Source organism: Seriola aureovittata, chromosome 23, assembly GCF_021018895.1.
Source record: "Seriola aureovittata isolate HTS-2021-v1 ecotype China chromosome 23, ASM2101889v1, whole genome shotgun sequence".
NCBI classification, from domain to species: Eukaryota; Metazoa; Chordata; class Actinopteri; order Carangiformes; family Carangidae; genus Seriola; species Seriola aureovittata.
Window position 1 is genome coordinate 17,516,599 of NC_079386.1, and position 17,089 is coordinate 17,533,687.

The 17,089-nt window shown below is 39.6% G+C and overlaps 2 protein-coding genes across 2 annotated transcripts; one reads left to right on the top strand and one right to left on the bottom strand.

Annotated features, from left to right (window-relative positions):
- Positions 1-1,486: 1,486 nt before the first annotated feature.
- LOC130164480 (selection and upkeep of intraepithelial T-cells protein 8-like) lies at positions 1,487-5,556 on the top strand. The gene is made up of 6 exons (XM_056369244.1): positions 1,487-1,573; positions 2,971-3,337; positions 3,960-4,328; positions 4,456-4,539; positions 4,656-4,768; positions 4,858-5,556. Exons 2-6 carry the CDS (start codon positions 3,166-3,168, stop codon positions 4,894-4,896), a joined length of 777 nt encoding a protein of 258 aa, XP_056225219.1. The 5' UTR covers positions 1,487-1,573; positions 2,971-3,165; the 3' UTR covers positions 4,897-5,556.
- Positions 5,557-13,384: 7,828 nt separating this feature from the next.
- Positions 13,385-16,799, bottom strand: LOC130164905 (uncharacterized). Its single transcript, XM_056369902.1, has 3 exons — positions 16,700-16,799; positions 13,934-14,431; positions 13,385-13,652 (listed from the first exon to the last, which is right to left on the bottom strand). Exons 1-3 carry the CDS (start codon positions 16,797-16,799, stop codon positions 13,456-13,458), a joined length of 795 nt encoding a protein of 264 aa, XP_056225877.1. The 3' UTR covers positions 13,385-13,455.
- Positions 16,800-17,089: the final 290 nt, after the last annotated feature.

A 17,089-nucleotide genomic window follows, 5' to 3' on the forward strand; every position in this document is an offset into this window, starting at 1 on the left:
AACTTCAAGTCACCTCCAGCACAACTGAAACAAATACGTGCAACTTTCAGTGTTGAAATTTTTCTTCTTTTTTATGGTTTACAGTGATTTTATCTGTAAAACAAGGAAAAATTCAAGGTCTTTAGTGAGTGACATATATTAATAGCTGAGGTTATGCTGATTCTGAGTATGTGTAGCGTTTGGTGAAATTAAAAATTTTATCAGGAAAAATACAAAGGTATTAAAAATCAAAAAAGTCTGATTTTGGGCCTGTCGTGGTCAAGGTCTTTGATAGTATGGTTGTTGGTTTTGATGTTTGTTTTGTTATAATGACACAATATAATAAGTATCTGCTGTTTATACTAACTTGAACAATTCAGTCAATTCTGACAGAATATCACCTGAGGAAAATGTGATAGGTGATATTTGGAGGAGTAACAGTGACCTGAAGGAAACACGCCCCTCTCTTGATACCACTCTTTATACAAAGGTGGATAAACACCATCTTGCCCACAGGAGCAAAGATACAACCTGCACGGTGAAAAGGTTTTCATCAACTATTTGAGATGCAGTGTGTTGATCCTGCTTTGCTTCTCTCTGTGGAGACTAATAATTGGTTATAATATATATGATATGACGTCTGTGAAGGTTTCCATCAACGCTGGTAAGGAAACTTGTTTATTGTATTTCATGAACTCGTCAGTGTCAGGATTTGCGAAGTAAGTTGGACCCAAATGCAGTCAACTCTTGGGAAACGGTGCAGGCAGGTGTATTTACAAAACGTGAACGTGACATGAACAGACATGATCAAATCGTGAACGTGACATGAACAAACCCTGAACTAAAAAGGACGAACCGACACAGACAAAGGGGAGCACAAGGACTATACAGACAAGGGAGGCAAGGATGATTGAACACAGGTGAAACACATTAGGGCGGGACAGACAATCACTACAGACACAGGACCAAGACAGGAAGCAAAAACACTGACACACATGGAAACCAATTACAAAATAAAACAGGAAGTGACAAAAAGTCCAAAATAAAACTAACAAAAAGTGTCTGCCATAGCAAACCATGACAGTCAGACTGTTTGTGTTTCAGTGAATGAAGCTAAAGAATCATCACATCCAACTTGATTGAGGTATATATTTAGGTATAAAATATCATAAGCTTTAAAATATCATATTAATTAATTATCATATATTAATCATATAATATTAATTAATACATATCATCAATAGAGCCTTTTTGCAGCAGAGCAGAAAGTGAAAAACAGAACAGACGCAGTGACAAATCTGTGAATGTGACACAGCTGTCATCATGTGACATGTCACACATCATCATGGACACCTCCTGGAGTTTATATGGGGGCCGTTGCTGTGACCTCAGCTGTGTCTGCTTTGATTCCGGTAAAACGAACACAGAGAATACAAGACAATCATGTGCAGCAGTTTTGTTCATTTAACTTTCATTTCTGCTTTCTGCTTTCTGCTGTTCTGGTGATTTGGCGGACAGTTGACCAGCTACTTTATAAGTGTAGCTCACACAGTCATTTACTGACATGAGAACATCTGCATGTTCCTCCAGAACGGTAAGTTGTGATCGTTGTTACATTGATCGTGGTGTAAAGGTTTATAGAAGAAGAAATATCACTATAATTACAGAGAATTACAGTAGAATATTGAGTAATTACAGAGTAAAATCGAAGCAGAATAAAGAGGGTTGGATGGAATTTTTCATTATTTTGGAAGAAAAATTGACCAAATTTACAAAAATAAAGATATACATTAATTAAAAGTTACAATTAAACATTATTTAGGTGACAGACTAATATAGACTTGCACTTCAGACAGGCTACCATTCTGACCGCTGACAGTCTTTACTAATGGTACAAATACGAATAATTCAATCCAGAATATGCTGATGATTAATTTGGATATGATCATTCTTGGGTAGATTATTCTTGCAAACTAACTAGAGGAATCGTTGTAGTCAACTGTTGAACCACACCGGAGTCCAGTGGCTGTCAGGGGCTCATCACACTTCCGGTTTTCAGTTATAGTCTTTTATATTTTAATTTTCTTTATTGAAATGTTCCAAAACTGCATTTTTATTAAAAATATAAAACTTCCACTTATTTAATTAAGTTACTTTCTTCTAAAAAGTTGAGAAGGCCTGCTGGGAAATCCTCATCTGACCAATGAGCTTGATCTTTGTCATAACCTGAGTGAGTTACATCAGTTTTAGCAAGAAGTGCGCTAATCGTTAGAAGCTAGCAAACTAGCATGTTAGCTTCTGATTAAAGTGCCATCTAGTCATATGATTCCATAGAACGCAGCAGAAGCTGTCAGTGTTTTATCACAAGCTGTAGCTACCTTAACACCTGGAGATGGAGGGATCTGCAGTCGCCCTGGCAAATTAAGGCTCTCAGTAAAATTAAGTTACATGGCCACAGCAGCAGTTAATCATCTTTATGCATTTTTGTCAAACATATACATGATTATAAAGGAGGAATTGGGCCAAAACTGGTAAAATGCATTTCTAGTGGTCAGTACAAATTGTCTCCACGTCTGAAATAAAACCTCGGGTGTTTAGATGACATGCTGAAACTTTCATGCTTTCATGAGAAAAGTAATAAGAAGAACTTGGGCTGTAATTACTTTTCCAAGGCCTATGAAGTTTAGTTTCAACATAAATATAATCAAAACCCGTCCAAACTTGGTCAATTCCTGCCTTTAAGCACATTTTTCAGCCTCTAAGTTCTAACGGTGGTTGTTTGAAGAAAGGAAACACTAACTTGTCAACTTGCTGACTCACATGTTCCTGTGGTCACTGTTGTCGCCTCATGATTCTTCATGATTTAAATAATTAAAATTTGCAGAGCTCTTTATTTGATCGACTTTGAACAGCGAGAATCAGACACATTCATTGTTTTACGTTTAAAAAAGCTCCTGTTAGACTTTAATGAGCTGTAACTGTCGTCCTTAGAAACACAGATTTCAGACAGGACTTCTCTGTGTCGTTATTGTGGAGTGACGTCATAGGGATTCCTCTTGGTCAACGCCTGGACTGCACACTCTCATCTGAGCCCGGTCCTCCCCCGCCTCTCATGGTGCCGCCTCAACTTCTCTTGAGAGTTCCTGAAATAAATGACACTTGACTCACGCAGCAAATCGGGACTCGATGTTAAGGTTTATAATCCAGGGACAGTGCAAAGCCGCTCAATTTGTGACCGTTGATCTGTCACCGTCTCAAATTCTCATGTTGGAGATGAACTCCGAAGAGTTCATGTACACTTCTTCTCTCTGGACTTTCTTCCTCCTCTTGGCTTTCCTGTCCTGCTCACCTGTTGAAGGTAAACAGACACGTTAACACCGTATAAATACTTTAATACAGAAGAAAACTTTGAAACGTGATGATTCTCAGGAAAGGGCAGTAACAGCATTTCATTCAGATTTTTTGCTGGTAAATTAATGATTTCATGAACATCAACTTCTACAATGTGAATTATTGACAAAAGCATGAAAACCAATTAATAACCGAAGCAGGTGTTAGATTTTATAACAGGTTACATTCAATTGGAAAACTGTCCAAAACCAGCCACTTCAAACCACCTGCATCTCAGAGGTAAACACATGTTGTTTAAGCAGCTCCTGACTTCTTCTTCCTCTTTTGTTCATGTCACTCCAAAAGCACAAATAACAAACATTTACCTCCAGCTTCTCAGTCGGAAAGTTTTCCTGCTTTTCTTTGTCTCATGTGATCATGGACTGAATGTCTCTGAGCCTGGGACAGTTTGTTTTACAATACAAACAATTTAAAGACATTTCAAGACATTTAAAGACATGTATCTCGGCTTTATCAGCAATTTATTTTCTGTTTTTTAGACCAAACAATCAATCAAAAAAATAATGATTAATCTGAGTAGAAAATAACAGCAAATCAGGTTCCAGTTTTAATTTCCCTTGATTTTCCAGGTGAGCGTCAGGTGATTGGTTCACCTCAGCCAATCGTCACTGCTCCAGGTGATGATGTCATCCTGCCATGCCACCTGGATCCTCCAATTGATGACAAGAGGCTTATCGTGGAGTGGTCAAAGCTTGATCTGAAATCCGACCCCTCAGATGGGCTGATGCAGGCGGGCTTCGTGCACCTGTACAGGTACGGACAAGAAGTCCTGGAGAGAGTGATGATGTCATATGTGAACAGGACGAAGCTTTTCACAGTCGAGCTGAAACATGGAAACGTATCCCTCAAGATCCTGGACGTGACGTCTGCAGATGAAGGAAGATACAGATGTTTCCTCCCAAACGTAGCAAAGTATTCAGTTGTTCACCTTAATGTCGGTGAGTAAATTTATTTAAATGAGATTAATATCTGTCATTGTGTTTTTTATGTTAGAAACAGACATGATTTCAGCTGTTTCTAACTGTATTGATTACTGATTAATATTCAAATCTTGTGTTTTTCTAGATCCAAACCTTAAAAACCAGACGACAGAGACGACGCCCAGAAACCTCCCGACTCCAGATCCAGGAGACAGGACGGACGGTAGAGGTGAGGAAACGCTGCGACTCTGTGAAGACGACACAAAAAGACTTTTTGGTGCTTTGTTGGTGTTTGTGAACTTTCAGTGATGCAGCTGTCGTCTCTGTTTAACTCTTTCACATCAGGTGATCAGACCGGTCCCATCGTTTGGATCCTGCCTGTGGTTCTCCTCGTCCCGCTGATCCTGGCTGCTGGACTCAGTGGATACTTGATTAGACGACGGTGTCAAGAACTAGATGTAAGTAAATAAACACACATTGTTACTTCCTGTTGTATGAAACCTTCCTGGGATTTATCTGACCAACTGTTGAACATCTGTTCCTCCAGGGTGTGAAGTACAATGCCGCCTCAAACAACCCGCTGTGACCCCAGGTGCCTTGCTCAGGGGAAACTTACTAGTTGTTGTTGATGGAGATGAGAGCATGATACATTTCCCTCTCCTCAAACCAGCAACACCTGCAGCCACAGCTGGACACAGTGGGTCAGAACAAGTGTGAACTTTGACCTTTGGAGCTGCACCTGGAATAACCTGTATCCTCTGTCCAGACTGCATCAGGTGGGATTTAACCAGCGACAGCTGAACCCCATGAATCACGGACTCTGTGTGGAGATGTTTGAAGGTGATGATGTCACCAAGTGTTTTTCTCTGGAGCAGATTTTAAACCTGGAGTTCAGCTCTGATCTCAGTTTGTCTCTTGGAGTATAAAGGATTATACAGGAAGTAAACACCAAGACTTCACAGGTTCCAGGTTTAGGGTCATCAGCCCCAAAATCAAGAGCAGACTCCATTGATGAAAACATGGTCGTCTTATCTTGCAAAACATGCTGCTCTATCGTCGTCCTCTTGTGTTTCTGTGTGACTTTCAGTCGTGGCCAAAGTGTTCAGATTTTTAACCAGAGTAAAAAAGTACCAGTTGTAACACAAGACATTTACCAGTTATCACTTCTGATAAACGGTCAGCAGGGGGAGCTCTTCCTCTGCGCCTCAGTCTTCAACTCACTTTAGGTTGTTCTTCCTCTGCTGAGGGTGAATGTATCAAAGGCTTTTATTTTGAAGGCATGTTTAGGGGCTCCTTCTTCCTGTTGCAATCACCCCGTGGAGTAGCCTAATTAGCCAGATAGCCTACAGCCAAGCCGACACACTTTTGAGACCTTGATACACCTGTGAGAACCCCCTTTTGTACTTCGCCTGGGATTACGGTTGTTTTTGGTTGAACCTGCCTTTATTGTGGAAACTCCGAGTGTTAAGTGGATGCACAAAGTGAGTACGGTTCTATGTATATTGCCTGTTTTTTATTGCCTGTTTTTACGACGCACCTCGTTAACTCCTATAGGTGTATTTCTCCGCTGATATGCGACTGATGTCTGTCTTGTTTAGTCCTGTGCAGGAGTCTAAGGTAACTTGTGTTGCTTTGGGCAGCTGGTGTACTGTTAGTTAACAGTATGTATCATCAGAGCAGTTCAGGTGGTTAATTGCTTAGCGCCGTGTGAGTGTTTATTCTATATTTGTCTTAACCAGTAGAGGGTGCTATTGGACCGGCTAACTCGGTATTATGGTTAAATATATTACTGTGGGTTGGTTTGTGTTAGTATTATAGCTGTGTATGTACAGGAGAGAATTGTGTATATTTTTCTGTTTATGTGAAAATTAGATCATTATTAAGATGATGTATAATATGATTTATTATTATTTCAGAACTGTGACAACACTGAGTGATCAATAAATCACCGCAGTCATCAGATCTGCCAGCAAAGAAGTGATATCCTGTCATCATTCCTGTGTCCTGACCTACACCTATAACCCCAAACGAGCTAGCAATTAATCGTTACCTCATAAACAGTGAACATGTGCATGAGTGTTTAAGAAATATCAGTTTGATGTGACAGTTAATTGTAATTAATTACAATTGACTAATTAATTAGTTAATTATTATGTTGGTATTTGAGTTATAAATTGTTTGAAATATACGATGGGGTTTTTGTGTGATCCTGTGACAGATTGTTCTCAAAGGCAAAGATTTAAAAACAAATTGCACTTTGACTTCACCTTGTTCACATTTCAGTTAAAGGGACAGTTCGGGTGTTTTGACGTTGTGTGATGTTGTCATATATAGTCAGTACATCACCTACCCAACATTATCAAACCCCAACTATCCCTTTAAAACACACGTACTGAAACTGACTTTACAGATATTGTAGTTACCAAAAAACACATAATACAAAATCAAACCTGGAATCAAAGGGCCAGTGATGCATCATGGGCATGTGGTGTAGCAGGCAAAAGAAGTGCGTTGTTCATGCCAAGCTTCTGCGTTTCTTCTGGTTTATTTGTCAAAAACAAACAAAGAACAAAGAGACACTGTTTCCTTCATGCCTCTCTTGCTCTGGTTAAAAATCCATAGGCCCACCCAGGTGCATTCTGGTCCGAGGCCTGCCCTCCTACCTGTATAACCTCAGGTGCCCACAGTGTTACCCAATCCATGAGCAAAAACAAAATACTAGTTACGTGAAAAAACTAAAAATGCTAAACAAGGAAAGAAATAAACTAAACAAACAAAATAAAATACTTATTGCCTTTATGATAATGGCTGTAAAGGAAAGCTTAGAATAAAGAAAACATCTCTTACATTCTCAGTAGATGTCGCACCGTCAACACGAAGCATTTGCTTCAGTTGAAACTTTTGCTGCGGTGGTTTAAACTCAAACTAAAGACGTTGATTCAACAGCAAGTGCGCAGATGCTGAGTTCACTGACCCAGTGTCTTAAAAAGCCAAACAAAATAAAACAAAACAACGGAAACAAGAGAGACATAGAAAATAACAAAGAAGCAATAAAGAAGGAAATAAAAAGCAGATCTGGGTTCACTGTTCTGCAGAGCCCGAAGAAAAGCAGAAACACACACTCTTATAATTTGAAGAGCTGCGTCTAGTAGAAATACTAGACCTGTAATTATCACAGCTGTTCCAAGTACAGCTTCAAAACCAATTAGAACTAAGCTCCAATAATGAGATGTGACTTCTTCCTGCGCTGCTGCTCTGTCGTCTGCATCTGTAGGAGACAAAACCAGCGTCTGTGTCTGAGATCAGATGCATCGAAATTATTGCAGTGGTTTCATTTTGAATTATCCACCAGTGTTTTTCGCCACATGTCTGCAGAACAAATAGATAAATAAATGACTAGACGTCAGCTGAAAAACATGATTTAGCCACTTAGAAAAATGCTAATAAAAAAAGTTAATATCACTTGAAGTTTTGTTTTATTTCTAATATTTTTTCGGAGATATCTTATGCAACCCCACATCAAATACCCCCAACTATCAGGAAGTGAGAGTTCATGGCTCGTTTTGAAATGAAACTTTCAAAGTGCCACAGTGTGAAGTCCTTTTACATATTACAGTGTGTTTATGTGAACCAGGGCTCAGATATACAGAGCTTTAAACTAAATACTAACGATTGATCTATTTTGATCATCACTTTGTGGTTTCAGTCATTTTTAATGCAACAATAACAAATTCTGCTTGTGATGTTTTTAAGGTTTTTCACTGTTGGTTGAACAAAAGAAGAATTTTAAGGACGTCACTTTACGCTCTGGGAAGTCGTTTTCACTGCTTTTGTTTTTTGTTTTGTTTTTTAACGTCTCATGGACTAAACTTTTAATCAAGACAATAATCGTCAGATTCTTTGATAATGAAAATAATAATTGGCGTCAGCCCTGCTCACCGCAGACAGAGGACGTCAGGCTGATGAGCAGGAGGATCCAGATCATCTTCTCCCTGTGAGAGAAAAACAGTTTTTATTAGAGGAAGAAACATGTTGCTCTAATGTTGAGCTTTGACACATATATTCTAAACAAGAGTCACAGAGGAGCATGTTGCTGTGTAAGTGACATAAAACCTTTTATACGTCAGAGTGAAAACAATTAAAAGCTCCTCCAGTGTAAAGGTCTGTGTCCATGTGTAGTGTGATTATAGATCAGCTCTAGCTTCTATATCAATACTGTGAAAGTATCAAAGCCTCAGTCCACAGACACACTTGTGCACGCGCGGTCTTCACCACATTGACGCATCTGAAACCACAGTTGTGGTTAAAACACTGAATATGTTTCGTTATGTGAAGCTTTAAAAACTTAAAGAGAAAATCATAAGAATGAAAAGCTGGTGGAGATTCAGATTCAAATTAAACTGTAATTGAATAAATAAAAAAGGTTTGAATCTCATGTGATGTGTGCGTCACCGGCCATGTGTAAACAAGCAGTAAATGTGCCAGTTATTAATGTACAAGATTAAAACATGACAGCAGCTTTTCCTCCTGATGTCACATGGATTATTTATTGATCTGTAATCTGCTTCACAACATCTGCCCAACAACCTGCACACTTAATTTAACGGAAGTCTGATGTGACGTTTTGTCACCAAAGTGTGTTTGGGTGAGTTTGAGCATAATCTGCACTATTGCTCTGTATGTGTGCTGCTCTGCTAAAACCACATCCGGACGACTGAGAAGTTTCACTTCTCTGTTGAATGATGAGGATGATCTCCCTCTCTGACCTGTCGTCCTGGCTCCTCTTGCCGTAGCATGTTGTGGATGTGGGAACACTGGTCTAGGAGCTGTTTCTCTGTCAGCCTGGATGTTGGGTTTCAGATCATCCATATATCTCACATCATGTAGCTTCTCTCTGGGGTTAACTATGTTTTGTTCCAGTGGCTCATTTCTCAACCAACACCTGACTCAGAGCTTATTAACCTGCAACATCCGAGCTCTTTGTGTTCTCACTCGTCCTGAGGAAGGTCAGTAGCACCAGGTGCCTTGCTTAAGGGTTCATATATCCACAAGGGTCCACACTGGATCCCTGACCGGGAATCGAACCCCCGATCTCCTGTGCTCCTTTGACCAGCAGCAGCAGCAGCAGCAGCAGCAGCAGCAGCAGCAGCAGCTCTACTGGTCAAACTCTGCTGTTCCTCAAGTCCTTGTTTCACTAAATCTCCTGATGAGACAGTAAACCTTTATTCAGAGGTGTAAGAGTGACGTTCCTCAGAGAGCAGACTTCTCTCTGTCTCTGCTTCCTGTCACCCTGTTGGTCCATGAGGCTGCTTTTCTCTGCACACCCAGTCTGACCTCTGACCTTTCACCTCTCTCACTGTCTCCATGGAAACACAGAGAGGGCACCTTCACCTGACTGAGGACCAGTGTCTTGTCATAAATGACATTTTTGCTTGTAAAAAATCTCTTTTTATATGAGAGAAGTTTGTTTCTTCTCTGTGTGAGAGTCTTAATGTCAGAGACTCAGAAATTGAGAATAATTTAGTTGAAATAAATATCAGAGATGCTTTTACCGTTTTGCCTCCCAGGGAGATAATCCAGTACGTAGATGTTTGTTTTTAAACAGGTAAAAGCAACAACAATACAGTAAAAGAAAAAGCAAAAGGTAAAAAGATTTTTTTAAAGGTTTTATTCCTTCCTGTTTATATTTCCACATTTAGTTTCTTACTCTTTTACAGATTTATTCTTTCTTATGACTCTCCTCTGAATCCAAAGCTGAGTTCCTCTGATGAAGCTCTCTCTCTCTCTCTCCATATATATATATATATATATATATATATATATATATATGGACAGTGAGTCCTGCAGTAGAGACCTGTGTGGTGAAGTGTCAGGTGCAGTGGAGAGTTTAGCTCTGGCGCCATCTTGTGACAGCCATGCTAACAGCTCTGTGAGGCTGTGCTGTGGATGAGTGGTGGTTAAAGCTAAATGCTAACACTTTAGTTTACCCTGTTATCATGGGATACGTGACTCACGCAGGGCGACGTCATCACGTAGAACGTGCAGACAGTGCCGTCAGTCTCCTCACCTTCAGTCTCTGAGTCTCTTATCGTCCGGTCACAAAGGAACCTGGATTAAACTTCTCTCTGGACTTTCATCCTCCTCTTGGGTTTCCTCTCCTGCTCACCTGTTGCAGGTAAACAGACACGTTAACACGTATAAATACTTTAATACAGAAGGAAACTTTGAAACGTGATGATTCTCAGGAAAGTTCTGGAGTAAAGAGTGTTTTTTTTATGTGTTAGCATTTAGCTTTAACCACCGCCTCACAGAGCTGTTAGCATGGCTGTCACAAGATGGCGCCAGAGCGAAACTCTCCACTGCACCTGACACTTCACCACACAGGTCTCTACTGCAGGACTCACTGTTCATATATATATATATATATATATATATTAGTTTTTATGTAGAAAAACTAAAAGCTCCATGGAGAACTAGTGTAGAGGTCAGTCAGTCTAAAAGAAAGTGTCGCCAGGCAGAGCGACAGTGGAGAAAAACAAAACTTAAGGTTCATAATGAGATTTATAAGGACAAACTGAATGAATATAACAAAACTATTAAACAAGCTAGACAGTCTTTCTTTTCTAAAATTATAAATGAAAATATCAATAACAGTAAAGTACTTTTCTCCACTGTTGACAGACTCATAAATCAACCATCCACCATCCCATCAAATTTGGTGTCTACAGAAAAATGTGAGCAATTTGCTTTATTTTTTGATAGCAAAGTTAACACAATCAGAGAAAACATCAGTGCCCTCAGACCAAAAAATGATCCTCTCCATCCTCTCTCCAGGGGCTCCAGTTGTTTTATGTCTCAGTTTGACCGCTTAGATCCTACAGATCTCTCTAATATTGTTGGTCAGCTCAGATCCTCCACCTGTTGTTTGGATCCTATTCCAACAACATTTTTTAAAACCGTCTTCAATTGTTTAGCACCCGAAGTTTTAAAAATCGTAAACTGGTCTCTTCAGTTTGGGATTTTCCCCACATCACTTAAAACAGGCGTCATAAAACCACTCCTGAAGAAAAAGAACTTGGATCCAAATGATATAGCCAACTATCGGCCCATCTCCAATCTGCCATTTCTTAGTAAAATACTTGAAAAAACTGTTTACATTCAACTCAAAAAATATCTCACATCAAATAGCCTCCTAGATATTTATCAATCAGGTTTTCGTCCCCACCATAGTACAGAAACAGCTCTCATTAAAGTAATAAACGACCTGCATATAAACACAGACTCCAAAAAAATATCCGTTCTTGTTTTACTTGATCTCAGTGCTGCCTTTGATACGGTTGACCATAAAATTCTGCTAGAGAGACTCGAGAAATGGGTGGGCTTATCTGGTCCTGTTCTTAAATGGTTCAATTCATACTTACATGACAGGAAGTCGTATGTTTCCATCGGCGACTTCTCTTCCAAAAAAAAGGACGTCACATGTGGGGTTCCCCAGGGGTCAATTCTTGGACCATTACTGTTCAACCTGTATATGCTTCCACTTTCACATATCATCACTAACCATAATGTTAATTACCACAACTATGCAGACGATTCGCAACTCTACATTTCTCTATACCATGATGACTTATCTCCCATACAGTCCCTCACCCAATGTATCAGTGACATTAACAAATGGATGACTGAAAACTTCCTGCAGTTAAATAAAGACAAAACAGAAATACTAATCTTTGGTGCACAGACTCAAAGACTGAGAGTGGCTGAACACCTCAAGTCCCTCTCCCTGGAGAGTAAAACTGTTGCAAAAAATCTTGGCATAATCATGGATAGCAATTTAAACTTCAGGAGTCATATTAACCACATCACAAGATCATCTTTCTACCACCTAAAAAATATATCTAAGTTAAGAAGTTTTCTATCAAAACCTGACTCTGAAAAATTAATTCATGCATTCATAACTAGCAAATTAGATTACTGTAATGGCCTATTCACTGGCCTCGCAAACACAAGCATTCGACAATTACAATTAATTCAAAATGCAGCAGCACGTATTCTCACTGGTACAAAAAAATATCAACACATCACACCCGTTCTTAAAACCCTGCACTGGTTACCCGTCAAAAAAAGAATAGATTTCAAAGTCCTCCTGTTAGTTTATAAAGCACTAAATGGTCTTGCACCTCAGTACCTAACAGACATGCTAATTACCTACACACCAGTAAGATCCCTCAGGTCCACAAACACTAGTACACTAGTCATTCCCCGCACCAAAACTCAGGAAGGGGAGGCTGCATTTTCTGTTTATGCCCCACGCAGGTGGAACAGTTTGCCTGAGGCAGTAAAGACTGCCCCGTCAGTCAATCTTTTTAAAAATAGGTTAAAAACTTTTCTCCTCTTAACAGCGTTTGATTGAACGTGTGTGCGTGTGTGTGTGTGCGCTTGTCTACTCTGTGCTATTTGTATTGTTTTTTTTGTTTTTTTTTTATTGTTTTGTTGTATGCTGTAAAGCGCATTGTGTCTGCCTTGTGCATGAAATGCGCTCTATAAATAAAATAAAATAAAATAAAATAAATAAAATATATATATATATATATATATATGGGGAGACAGAGAGAGCTTCATCAGAGGAACTCAGCTTTGGATTCAGAGGAGAGTCATAAAAAAGAATAAATCTGTAAAAGAATAAGAAACTAAATGTGGAAATATAAACAGGAAGGAATAAAACCTTTAAAAAAATCTTTTTACCTTTTTCTTTTACTGTATTGTTGTTGCTTTTACCTGTTTAAAAACAAACATCTACGTACTGGATCATCTCCCTGGGAGGCAAAACGGTAAAAGCATCTCTGATATTTATTTCAACTTAATTATTTTCAATTTCTGAGTCTCAAACATTAAGACTCTCACACAGAGAAGAAACAAACTTCTCTCATATAAAAAAAGATTTTTTACAAGCAAAAATGTCATTTATGACAAGACACTGGTCCTCAGTCAGGCGAAGGTCCCCTCTTTCTGTTTCCATGGAGATAGTGAGAGAGGTGAAAGGTCAGAGGTCAGACTGGGTGTGCAGAGAAAAGCAGCCTCATGGACCAACAGGGTGACAGGAAGCAGAGACAGAGAGACGTCTGCTCTCTGAGGAACGTCACTGTTACACCTCTGAATAAAGGTTTACTGTCTCATCAGGAGATTTAGTGAAACAAGGACTTGAGGAACAGCAGAGTTTGACCAGTAGAGCTGCTGCTGCTGCTGCTGTCAGTCCCAGTCCAGCGTAGAGGCCGATCCTTCCCCGACTCTCTGGTTCTGGTCTCTCAGTTGGTCTCTGAGGTTCAGGCTGATCAACAGCTGCTGAAGAGAACAATGAACATGTTGATTTATCTGAAGTGAAAACATTTACCCACAGCTGACTGACAGGGAGAACACCTCTGTCCTGTTGTGCATCACTGGTTTCCACGGAAACACAAAGATCCATTAAAAGTACTACGATGCTTCTATTGAGAGACTGAATTAAATCTTTAAACTGGTGGTACAACAATAATAATCTACAGTAAATATTCTCTATTTTCTCTGTTTAACATCACTGTAAAAGGAATGGCAGCAGAGTCTTGTTTTACTGCTAATTCACTCACCAGAGACGTTGAGTCGACATTTACCAGAGTTCCTCCCATCAGAGGTGAGGACCGTACACTCGTACAGTCCTGAGTCCTCAGTCCTCAGTCTGGACACATGAAGTCTGATTCGTCCTTCTCTGAGGACGTCTTTGTCGCACTGGACTCGTCCTGAAAACTGTTCATCCTGAGACTCTGGGACCTCAACACCCTCATGTAGATGATACAGGACTGATTCTCTGAGATCAGTGATCAGTTCACAGAAGATAATAAGGAAGTCAGGTGGAGCGTGAGGTTTGGTTGTGAAGCTCCACTCCAGTGTGATGTTGTGGTTCTCCTCTGCCTGATAGGAGCTCTGTGTCACATTCACTACAAATGTTCCTGTTGAGGAGACAGAGAGGGAAAGTGAGGAGCAGAAATTTTGATAAAAAAGTCCAATAAGTTTTTGGACTAAACAATTAACCAAAAAAATAAATAAACAGCAGATTAATTTAGAATAAGATTGACAGTTAATTGCAGCTGTAGTTAAATTATCTGTACACTGTCATTTATATATATTAGATCAAAATTACACATCTGTCCCCTAAATTATGATACACATTTGGATTATTTTAATTATAAGCTTGACATATTAATTTGTGATGTATATTAAGTGGTACAATATTATTTGATTTACGTCTGACCTTATATCCAAAATAGACATGAAGTGCTTTTACTTTAGATATTTCACTGCACATAATAAAATATGTGACCAATAGAACTTTAAATGTTAAATATAACGTGAAAGTATTTTGGACTGAGAATATTCAAATTTAAGAGCATCACTGAGCCGTGCTTTCAGGAAACACCTGGATCAATACTTGATCTTGGGGCCCCTGTGTTAGAGGGGCCCCGAGTTACAATCTAGTTTTAAAGCCTTTTAACATTTTTGGTTTATATTCTACTAAACTGTTGCATTTTACCGAATGAACAGGTGTTTAATGAAGTTACAGCATCTAAAGACTCAGGGGATTTATCCTGAATCTGTAAAACAAAACAGAAACAGAAGAAAGTCCAAAGAAGAAACCCCCCAGAGTAAAAACAGGAGCAACTCTCTGTCAGGAGACTGAAGATGTCATTGCAGGAGTGATCAGACCGGGTCAGACTGAGGTCTCCATCTGTGTGTCAGTACAGTCACGTTAGCAGCTCTGTGAGGCTGAACAAAGATCAGCTGAGGCTGATGGGATGTCTGTAGTTTTGCAGGTAAATACTGGACGCTAGTGATGGTGGGAGGAAGCTACAGCCACAGTGATGGACAGACAGACGGACACTGTCTCAGAGCCGTGCTGCTAGTGTGAATTAAAATAAGATCATTACCTACTGACTCAAAAACAAAAGAGGGTGGTTTTAGGAGAATCCTCCAAATCCCCACAGTGATGCCTGGGGCTGACCCCTGATAACAATCTGATCTGTTTAATTATTGGCTGTTATTTCCTACAGTTTCATCTTGTGATTGAAACTGAACCAGAGGCTTTTTCTAATGAAGAGAAAGTTTCTTATTCATTTCATCGTCTAGTTTGAAAGTGGCAGCTGACGAGTTGATTTACGAGAGAAAAAAAAGAAACGGTTGAACTTCTTTTATAACGACAGACGATATTTCATTATTAAAGATCATGTTTCATCTTAAATACAAGCTGATGTTTATTCACTGAATGTTGTTGGTATAATAGTTTTATTTAACCTAGATGTACAGTGTAAAATGATTTAACCTCATATTAACTTTATACGTTTTATATGTTTTATAATCAATAATCAAACCATCAATACTCAGAGTGTCACACAGGAAATGAACTGTGACTTGACATGAGGAATGTGGCGTTTCCTGTTCCAGCAGCTGTAACTAAAACACTTTCCATCACGGATCCTGCTGCTATAAATAGGATTGATAAATAATTAATTTGTGCATCATGGGAAAGTAATTTGCACCTTACAGTGTTTATAAAGAGTCATCATTGGATCAATCGACAAACCCTCCCCTGAGTTTCATTCACATGCCCGTTTTACATTGTTTTGGTTTGATGTCAGAGACTTTTGATCTCGATCGTCTCCACAATGCTGAGCAGAGTTCTGTCTGCACCCGTCATGGTTCTGCTGTTGTTGTATTTCAGGCTCGTCCCCTCAGCCCACGTCCCGTGAGTCAGACCAGGCCGCCAAGAATTAAGAGCTGGCTCTGCGGCGACCCTCATCTCTGTGAACTGTTTAGTCTTTATTGGTTCAGACAGACGGTTACAGACGAGCTGGTGAACAGTCAGAAGAAACAGTTCAGACTAAAAGCTGAGAGCAGAGAGAATGTTGGACTTTTATTTTACTTTAATATCAGTGTCAGTGTTTCAGCTCAAGAAAGCTAATTCAATCTTCACTATTCAGGCTTTGGTTCAGTGCAGCATTCAGTTTACCTTCAGGCAACATTAAACACATCTGCTGGAGAAATGAGGAAGTTCAAACAAATATATCTTTACTGAAACTCAAAAACACCAAACACATTGCCTTTTCATACCAGCCTATACAACACATGAGGGTCCATCAGGTTTCCCTGTGTAGACTTGTAAGTTCCAAGCATATGAGGAAGTGGCATCACAGGCAGCCCAGATCTTTATACCATATTTTGCAGGTGTAGATGGTATATACTGCCTAAAGGGGCAGTGGCCCCTAAATGGCATCTTTGTTTTGGAGCTAGCTGATGCTCAATCTCATACGCTTCTTCTAAGTCACTGTCAGACTCTGAATTTTCAGTAATGTGATCCTCACATTCTGAAACCTCTTCCTCCAGGCCTACATCATCATCAAAAGCTTCACTCTCTTCAATAACCAATTGCAAGGCCCTCTGAACAGAGAATCTTTTGGCCATCTTGATCAGTTGTGATAAGGAACCACACTGGCAAAGCTATATTTATTATTCCCAATTTGCAGCTGGGATAGACTATGAGAAAATAAAGATTGGTTCCCGCAATACAGAGGGTAAGATGTACGGGAATGTGAGAGCAGACAGGTGTTGGTACTTGAATTTTGCAACAATGTTGCAACCTTGTGTGGGAATGGCAGTGGCAGAAACACAAAACTCACATTCACACACTCTCACTCACTCACACACACACACACACACACACACACACACACACACACACACACACACACACA

Excerpts from the sequence above, each read along its gene's own strand:
- LOC130164480 (XM_056369244.1), top strand. The coding sequence starts at position 3,166 with ATGTTAAGGTTTATAATCCAGGGACAGTGCAAAGCCGCTCAATTTGTG. Across the intron at positions 3,338-3,959 it reads GTCCTGCTCACCTGTTGAAG|GTGAGCGTCAGGTGATTGGT; the intron begins GTAAACAGACAC and ends TTGATTTTCCAG. Across the intron at positions 4,769-4,857 it reads GACGGTGTCAAGAACTAGAT|GGTGTGAAGTACAATGCCGC; the intron begins GTAAGTAAATAA and ends CTGTTCCTCCAG.
- LOC130164905 (XM_056369902.1), bottom strand. The coding sequence starts at position 16,799 with ATGGCCAAAAGATTCTCTGTTCAGAGGGCCTTGCAATTGGTTATTGAA. Across the intron at positions 14,432-16,699 it reads GGAGGAAGAGGTTTCAGAAT|CTGCAATTAACTGTCAATCT; the intron begins GTGAGGATCACA and ends ATTTAACTACAG. Across the intron at positions 13,653-13,933 it reads ATGTCGACTCAACGTCTCTG|CAGCTGTTGATCAGCCTGAA; the intron begins GTGAGTGAATTA and ends TGTTCTCTTCAG.